Genomic DNA, 9,680 nt, shown 5'->3' with positions numbered 1-9,680 from the left:
TCTCTCTCTCTCTCTCTCTCTCTCTCTCTCTCTCTCTCTCTCTCTCTATCTATCTATCTATCTCTATCTATCTCCGTATCATTTTGAGCGTGCAGAAAATTTTGTGAATTAAATCTCGTCTTGAAGAGCAACGGTTTTGATTCTCTTTATTATCTATTACGCCCTGGGAATTCAATGTGGTTTGCCGTTTCTTCATCTTCTTTCATCTTTCAAGTAGCTGGATTTCAAACGGATTTTGCTTCGCTTTTTGTGCGTAACATTCAGTTAGATTAAACAGCTATGTGAAACGCACATAAACATTCAATTAGAATGTAGCGAAACATGTCGTCAGATTGTATTACAGAAATTATCAAATATAATTCGTAGACGGGTGTTTTTGCACGTCATACAATTCTGCGATAAACTTCAAACTCTATATGGAACATATTATTGCGCTGATTTAATTGTGCGCATTATTACGATGCGAAAAAATGTGTGCTGTTCAAATATCTTCAATTAATTAATTTCAAATGTTATTTCTTCGGGCAAATGTTCGCAAGTGATTGTTTCACATTTTGTGTGTATATTTTTTAATTTTCTTTCTCTTCTTTCTTGGGATCGAATTGTTTTTTTTTTTTTTTATTTCCTTTCTATTGTGTGTCCAGTTGGGGCGCGCATGTATCGGTGTAACGTTGGGCGCGTATGCAACATCACACGTTGTTGTCTGTTTTGTATGGGTGATGTATTCGAAGCTCGCGATCGTCGTTACCGCCGCCAGAAACTTTGAATTCGAATGAATATAACAATGGATTCCATATTGTCAATTTTACTGCATCAGATCACCAGTCAAGCGCTAAAGGTATATATTGTTAAATAGACGCGAGAAGCGCATACGTTACATGCGCGTGCAACACAGACACACAGACACACTGCAGCGGGCCAGATACGTTTTACATGTATGTTGTTACAATGCAAGAAAATTCTCTGACTCTTTGGGCAATATGTAGAAACGATATCCGACTTGGGTACAAAACCGATCGGAACAGAGTGAAACGAGTAGATAGAGAAGGAAAAAAAAAAGAAAAACGACAACGGTGCGCAAGTGAGGAACTGAAACTGCAACATCAAAACTTATGTTGTGTATCAAAATTGACGCATAAACAATGAGATCTCTCAAGTTACACGGTACGAATCACATTGGAATTGGAAACAAAAAGTAACCAACAAATGCTATTGCTTATGAGATAATACTCGCGGTTTATGGTGTTGTTACTACTACTGATGCTGCCGTTGTTGTTGTTGTTGTCATTATTATTGTTCGATGCAACCGAATCGATTCACTGTCGTGCTATACGGAAGGCGCAAAGATCGCAAATCTCAAATTCCCTCAACTACAAATGAATATTCCTGCAGAAACGTCAATATTACTCATACACCGCAAATTATTGAACCAAATCATTAATTTGATGTCTTTTCATTCAATATTTGACATTTTTATTAGATATACACTTCGAATTTCAATTTCCGAAGAATTGATATTTCTTGCTCTCTCTCTCTCTCTCTCTTCTTTATCTTCCTCTGTCGCTTCTGTCTCTCTTTCTCTTCTCGACAATTTGATTTCATAAGCACACAATTTTGCACCTACGACAAATGTACATAAATGAATAAACAGACAGACACATTCCGCGCGTTCGATCAACTCTCGGTCTCTCAATTTCATCAATCGATTCGATTGATTTTACAATTATGGCAATCTCGTTTCTCTTTCGATAATAACTTTATGACATTCTCGAAACCGAACAATTCTTTTTTTTAAAAAACAATTCGTTGGCAGTGAATTGATCGATTTGGTTGAAATTCTCCCAGTTTTGAGTCAAAACAGATTGTTCGCGACTAAAGATTGTAATTAAAATAATAAATCTAAATTTATTCACTCACCGTTTGGTACTGGAACCGTTTCTCAAGAAAACAAAAAATGTGTGTGTCTCTCTTAACAGCCCCTTATATCAGTAGCAAAAAAAAAATCTTTTGTTTGTTCTTCTTCTTTTTTTGCTCGGTGTATTTTTCTTCTTTTTTATTCTCTCTTCTTATGGTTCTGGCTGACTATATTTCTGTTGTTATTTTGCTCCATACCAAAAAAAAAGTTGGCGTTTTTTCAAGGTCTGCGAGCGCGCGCGCTTACTCTATTCGCTTCTATACGCATCAAATTCTAATGACACGATGACATAAGAAATTCTCATACAAACACATCAAAATTATAATTTCGAAATAACAAATCAAATATTTGAATTGATTACTGTTTCCTTTCTTTGTTTTGTTCAAAAGTCATTTGAACTTCGAAAAAAATACCTCCGAAAAACGATTCCGAATAAATTGTATGGCCGAGATGGTAAACACACTGTTTATGTTATGTTTGTGTTTTTGTTTCGGACCGATGAATATTTTCATGTGATAATAAAATTTATGATCGGTAAATGTTATTCAACGAAAGGCAAAAAAGAACAGCCCGACAAGAAATCCGTTCGTTCTTTTTAGCATTCATTTGCATTTGGTTGTTAAAATTTCTTGAATAAAATGTTTGACTGCAAAGAATCCATTTTCCGTTTTCGAATAAATGAAATAAACAACGACTTTAACGCACATGCACTTTAAGGTATATTTTTCCTTCTTTCGTTTCACACTTTGAATCGCCGAAATAAAAACACACCGAATCTTCGTTTTTTTTTCTCCTTTGATTAAACACACTACGAACGATGGGATGACGATGACTGCTGGTTTCGGTGCATTTCAAAAAGGACAACTATGGTTATATCGGGTGAGACTTGTTATGCGTTTATTACTCACTGATATATTCAATATGGTGACTTTGATTCGTTTTTATTTTTCTGCGTTTGTTTTTTTTTTGTTTTTATTAATTCCTGTATTGTCTTTTTTTATCAAGTTTTTCTAGATCCGCTTAGTGCAGTTGTTTACCAAAATGTTTGGCTCTCACCGTGTGTCGCTGCTGCGCGAATCAAAGAAACGACAACAACAAATAAGAAACCAACACCACAACGTCGAACGAAAAACAAAAAAAAATGTTGTAGCGATCGATCTGGTGAACGTCTCACAGCAAACTGAGAAAATGATCAGGTAAGAAAAATTGAATAAGGTCTCCATGTGTTCGATCGTGGTCGGTCGCGTTTGCATTGCCGTTGTCTTGGTGTTATTTATGTGTAGGTATTTGTGTTAAGTGTACACAAGTCGCGAACGTTGTTCGTTTCATTTGAATCGCTAAGGCGTTGAGTACACAAGCGTGTATGGATGAAGAAAACGGTTGATCATTGATCGAATCGATGTATGTGTGTTGTCAGGTATACACACAGGTATTTTTGATGCGGGCGAACACATATTCATTCATCATCTCGAATACATGGACGCATCGTCGCGACCGATCATACGATGACTTTGTGCAGCATAGTTGTACGTTTTGTGTATGTGTAAGTGTGTGTTGGCGAACATTTGATCGCGCACGATTCTCTGCTTTCGTGTAATATGATTCGTGCATTTTATAATATCGTATTATATCATTTCGGCTTATAACATGAATACCTTGAGTTGGAATTTTGTGGTTGATCTTGAGTAAAATAGCAAATATGGTGGCAACACTCATATATATACAGACACAGACACACACGATACGTTTATATGCAGTATAAAATGTATGCGACTGTATGATTCTCTGTGCTATATGTAGATGTTACTGCTAAATAGAAACACGATGATTCTCGTCTTTTCAGTCTTTCCTTTCCGTTAATCAGTCTAATGCAAATGCTGTGAAATTAATCATTCTTTTTTTCGTTTCATGTATTCATACTGTTCAGCCCGACAAGCATTGCATATATCTAATGCTCAATGGCGCGAGAGTCACTACATCTTGTGGTGAAGCATCGCGTGCAAACGACTCTTAAAAGAATATTGTATTTTTATTTTCATATAATTTTTTTCATTTCGGTTTTAAATCAATTGAACAAACATAAAACAGATCACGATTCGGTTTTTGCGAATGACAAGCAATGCACGCACACCATTATCTTGCCAATTAATTTGCGGCGCGTTTATTAATTACACGTTATTCATCATTTGATTGGGTTAGATTGAAAAAAAAGCAGAGAAAATACATGATTTTTTTTTTTAAATAATTCATTCAGAAGAGAGAATTTTGAAAAGCATATGGACACTTTGGCTGACTTTACTCCGATAACTGTGACTTTTCTTAACTGAAAACTGTTCGTAAATTTGACTCTTCGACGAAATTTTCGAGAAACTTTATTTTTATTTAAAATAATTTGAACGAATAATAAAAATTGGGATTTTTCCGTGATGTCCATCAATAATTAAAAAAAAATCCATTAAAACTCAATTTAAGCAGTTAAAATTAACATCGACTTCAAGCAATTCATTTTACTCAACGTCGGACAATAAAACAGTGACAGAGATATTTTCGGACGGACGAGAATACCTGCTACTATTTATATTAGAATGAAAGAGATTCCAAGACAAAAAAAATTGAGACTCACATTTTTCACGTTAATCTCTCCTCTTTTGATCTCATCTGGCTGAAAATAAGTCATTGTAAATTGAGTACGTTCAACTTCTCACCTATGTTTCTATTCTGTTTAAAGAAAGTTGATAGCCGTTACAAAATTCTGTATAAAATGTGACTTTGTCATTCGAATTCATGGTAAAATTAAAGAAGTTTGATTTTGAAAATATAAATCAGCGAGGGAGTCAATTTTGGTTTGGTAATATATTTTTTTATTCGAATAAGTACAAAAATGAGTAATATAATCCACGCATTGTAAAAAAGCGACCTTGGTCCCTTTTTCAACTGAAATACCTTAACACTAATACAAATTAATTTGATTTTCTTATAATGAATTTAAAGCGAATGCAGAACGCAAAATTATTCGATTTGATCGTTTAAGAAGAGCGAAGCGTGCTTTATTACACAAATGGGAAAATAATATTATCTAATGTCCGTAAGTAAATACATTTTATAAACACTTTCAGATCGATGTTGATTTTTTTCTCTTTTTTTGTGTTAAAAACAAAACAAATCGACAAAAAAATCGTTTTGAATTTCTTTTTTAATTTCAGTATATTTGAAGTACATAATGGCATGTTTTATGTGTTCTGGCTTGTGATTTTATGCATTTTGAAAAGAGCAAAAAAAAGCAAGTGTAAACCGCCAATTTGTAATTAGTATGCTGACAGATTGGTATTTACAATTCAAGGAGAAAACGTACAGTCTTTAACCAAATAATCAAATGCACGATTCAACGTTCATCGCCGTTCAAAATCACCTGATTCAATTCGTGCGGTTGGTGATGTTGATTGAAATATGTGGGTGCTGTTGTTTTTAATTTGAATATTTTTCAGATCAAATATTTGCCATCATTCTCTATGCATTTTCATTTGGCATATGCCCGATATTAACAAATATTACACACACGTTAAAGGCTAGCGAAAACAAAAAAAAAAACACCATTAAAATTGTGTAACAGTCGCCGTTTTCAGCGCAAAAATGAAATGCAATATAAAAATTAGCATCACGCACTGGAAATGTCAATTTACAAACGAGAGATGAATTTAAGCACACACAAAAATATAAATATATATATGGTGATTTCGTCATAATTATTTGCCAAAAAGAAAGTGTCTGTTTATTTATTGGCGTCTGAGTTATTCCAGTCCAAAATTTTAAGAAATTCACTCTCCGACATTTGAATGCATTTTGCTTGGGTAAGGCAGACATTTTGTTGCTTCAAATTGCCAATGAGTAACATATGCTTTTTGAGTGCGGCAATGAGATCGTTGCGTTGCTTTTGATTGATTTTCAATTGATTCTCATAGAATGTGCGTTCGTGTTGCAATGACGATTGCAAATCTTTTTCGCCATTTTTAATAACACGATAATTTTTACGCAAACACTCCAAATCGTCGAGACTTTTGCTCAGTCGTAGTTCAAGTGAAGCATTCGCCTGGTGTGCCATCTTTAATTTTGATTTCAGGTCGTCACACTCTTTTCGATGCGACTGTTGTATTGAGTCATTTTCCTTAAAAATCAAATCATTATTTTCGTTATTGAATGAAAGCGATTTAAAGAGCCTACTAATATTGTCAACAACCGATTGATTCAAGGTCTAATTGGCTCACCTTCAACTTTAGCGTAATGTTCATCTCGTTTTGTTGCAATTTTTGAATTTGCGCATTCAACGCGTTGATTGTATTGTTTGCATGACATCGCGACGCCTCGGTTTTCTTTTGCAGTTCAATGGCTTTTGCCAAATTATCCAAATTTTTGGTATTCTCCTGATGACTCAAGTCTAGTTCTTGCTGTAATATTGTTACTTTTGCTTTGAGAAATCTATGGAACAATCGAAAGAGAAAACAAATAATTCACAAAAAAATCTATTTCATTTGGCAGTCGGCAAGTGCACCCAGTACACCCAAGAATTAAATCATCCATGTATTTATAGAAAAATTTATAAATTTTTGAATGATATTGAAAAGGATAAGGGCGTCTGTCCAAAACTTACTTAATAATCCCTTCGGCGCTGGCATTTTTTCGAAAAATATTTGCCGGAATCAAACTTAATTGTGTGGCGTTTGTCGATGGTTTTGTATCAATTGCCTTTTCAATTGTTTCAATCAATGTATCACACAATTTATCGCTGTTAACGGTTTGATCATCAATTTCATATTTATTATTGTCGGCGGTCGTTTGTTTCATTGGTTCGTTGCATGATTTTTGCACGTCATCAATATTTGTGTTATTGTTTCGATTAAAGGCGGTGTCCTTCGGATCAAGTTCAGGTTTTTCACACAATAATTTTTCGGTCGAGTAGGTGTTCGAAACTGATTTTTTGACATCACAGCTGTCATTTTTTAATTTATTTGCTTCTTTTGTTCCATTTTTCGATGGTTGTTGTTGCTGTTGATTGACATCAACGCTGCGAAGTGTCGCCGCTTTATTTGCGATGAATTTTTTCGCTTTGTTATTATTTGATTTCAAACTAATCGCTTTTGGTGTTTTCAGATCAAATGACATTTTACTATTCAGCGATTCATTTAATTTCATCAATTCTTTTTCACGTTCTAAAAACGGATCTGACATTTTGTCCACAGTTATTACTTTTCAAACACACAAAGACGATATAAAAACACACCTTCTGATTGAAATGGCAAATGTTGAAAAAACAACAACAACAACATGTTACTGAATAATTGAAGAATAAAGAGTGAAAGCCGGTGTTCGACACAGATGTTTCAAGTGCATGGAGTCCATTTGTAAACAAAGCGCAGCAGAGAATAGTTGCGTTACAATCGCATGGCAACCAATTTGTTTGGCGGTTTCTATGGCAAAATTTGGAAACTTTGTATATGCCCATTTCACTTGTAGACTGCTTTCTTGGTGTTATTTCGTTGATTTCAGTTTGAAAGAAAGGAAGAAAGAAAAAAAACCACAAACATTTGCAATCGTCCATATCATGTTGTCAACTAATTATTATTTATTTATTTTTCTATATGCATAAAACTACAATTTATTTTGATATTTTAACATTTGCGATAAGACCGCGAATAAAATGCCGCTTATTGAAAAGAGTTTTTTTTGCAACCGAAAATTTGCCGTATGTGTTAACCTGATGGTAAATTGTGGAAAACATTTAATTTTATGGCCCCGAAAAACATGTGCCACGCCATTTCATTACCTAGTTGAAAGTCAATGGAAAAAATATTATAAGAACACTTTTTTTTGTTCAAAAATGGCATAGAATATATTTTAAGGCAAAGTAACTGTCGCCCACGACACACATTCAAGTGGAATGAAAGCGAAAAGCAAAAAAACATGTGACGTGAAAAAGAGATACAGAGAAAACAATTGACAATGTTTTACTTTGTTTTGATGCGAGGGTAAGAATATAAATGTATCAACCACTTTACCGCCATTAGGTTTTCGTGTTTCGGTTTCACCAATTTGGTGCCTCTTTTCAGACGTCTAAATAAATAATATTCAACGTACGCCTCACTCACCTTTGAAATGTATTCATTTGCCATAGACTAATGTATACATGTTTGTTCTTGTGACGGCAACGTTTGCTGTGTGTACTTTTGCATCGACTACCCCCCTTTCTCCGCACTCGATAGACACAATTCAATCAGCTTCGAATCATTTAATGGCATTTCCGGCTCATTTAGAAATTATTTATTCAAATGGATTCCATTACTTTGTATAAACAAAATTCGAGCATTAATCGGCCTCTTAACGATTCATTCCTTTCTCGGAAGATATTTTGTCATTAAGTCCTTTTTTCGCATTTGTATTATGCTGCGAAATATTGCTAATCCATCTGGAGGAATCGATTCGACTTAAGTTTTCAAGATGCTTCTTCATGCTTTTTTAGCATTGCGTTTCACTTCAGCTTCGCGTGCTCTCGCTTTTTTCTCTTTCAAAATCATTCATTTGCGATGGAAAATTCCAATGTTTGCTGATATTACCTCCTGAATTTGGTTTATCAATTTTGAGTTTGTGCAGTAAACAAACAGTGTTATGAGTTCAAACTATTCGCTTTGACGCAAAAGTCACGGGAAAAAAGAGCTCAAAACACAAAATTTATACTAAAATCCAAACAATTCGATGAGAATAAAAGTGGGAACGACCGATTTCGTAAATATGTTTCTAGTAATACCTTAATAAAAAAAAACGAGATCTTATCTAAATCGTAAACTTCATTGAAGTCACTTTTGGAATGTCCCTTATCAGTAAGTTCTTAATAAGAACGTCGAAAGCGTGTTTCGGTTAGGCCCAATTTCATTTTGAGCCACTCAATACCCGAAATTCTAAATATATGCACGAACGTCATGTGTAACTTATTATCGATCATGCGATACACATGCAGGGCCAAAAATATGGTCTCATGTGTAAATGGCCAAAACCAGAGTTTTTCGTTTTTTTTTTTTTGGCGAGATATTGAAATCAAATGTTGAAATAAACGGCACATTTTTGATGATTTATCACAGTCAGTTGCATGAGTTGCTGTTATTATCCAAATAAAGTGTACGAGAATAAGAAGAAGAAGAACAAAATTCGGACACAAAGAACAAATCGCATGCGAAAAACATTCCAAACAACTCATATTAAATTAAATTAACACACATACACCGGTTGTATTCAATTTACATGAGACTTCATGTATTTCAATATACGCAATAACAAAACGGAACAAGTTACAAAAATAGCATTTTCATTTCATTAAAGTTAACTATTTACATATATGCAGACTGTCACGAAAAAGTTTAGCAAAAAAAAAGACATAAGAGTCGGCCCACTTTAGCGGGTGCATGATGTATCGGGAGCGGTTGAGTGATGATGGTGGCTCCGTTGAAATGAGGCAATTTTCTAGTCTTAATGTTTGTGGTTGAAAAACCATTTCCGACGATAGTAAAAAAAACGAATATCTCATGGCCGAAATGAATCACAGCACACAGAGACGGAATTTTTGTAATTTATACATATATAAAAAAATGTTTAACAATAAATTAAGGTAATTATATTTGGCGATAACATACATATGACATCTGCATGGAATGATGCTAACGGAGTTTTCCATTGACCCTGATTGTGTGCCGTTTTTGGTGCCAACAACAGAACCATAACG

General features: G+C 34.3%; 2 protein-coding genes across 2 annotated transcripts in view; both read right to left on the bottom strand.

The window, feature by feature from the left end:
• LOC116345755 (cuticlin-1) overlaps positions 1 to 3,083 on the bottom strand; it is a 35,635-nt gene extending 32,552 nt beyond the window's left edge. The window contains exon 1 of the mRNA XM_031775415.1: positions 1,918 to 3,083. The gene's annotated coding sequence lies outside the window, so the exon portion shown is untranslated. The remainder of the gene's footprint in view (positions 1 to 1,917) is intronic.
• A 2,601-nt stretch (positions 3,084 to 5,684) lies between these two features.
• LOC116345854 (testis-expressed protein 9) lies at positions 5,685 to 7,138 on the bottom strand. The gene is made up of 3 exons (XM_031775568.1): positions 6,561 to 7,138; positions 6,178 to 6,388; positions 5,685 to 6,077 (listed from the first exon to the last, which is right to left on the bottom strand). The coding sequence occupies exons 1-3, from the start codon at positions 7,136 to 7,138 to the stop codon at positions 5,685 to 5,687; spliced, it is 1,182 nt and encodes a 393-aa protein (XP_031631428.1).
• Between the last annotated feature and the right edge of the window lie 2,542 nt (positions 7,139 to 9,680).

Source organism: Contarinia nasturtii, unplaced genomic scaffold (genome assembly GCF_009176525.2).
Source record: "Contarinia nasturtii isolate CC-2019 unplaced genomic scaffold, AAFC_CNas_1.1 Cnas_scaffold_1371, whole genome shotgun sequence".
Classification (NCBI taxonomy): Eukaryota; Metazoa; Arthropoda; class Insecta; order Diptera; family Cecidomyiidae; genus Contarinia; species Contarinia nasturtii.
The sequence above is the reverse complement of the archived record's forward strand: the minus strand, read 5'-3'. Positions and strand labels throughout refer to the sequence as shown.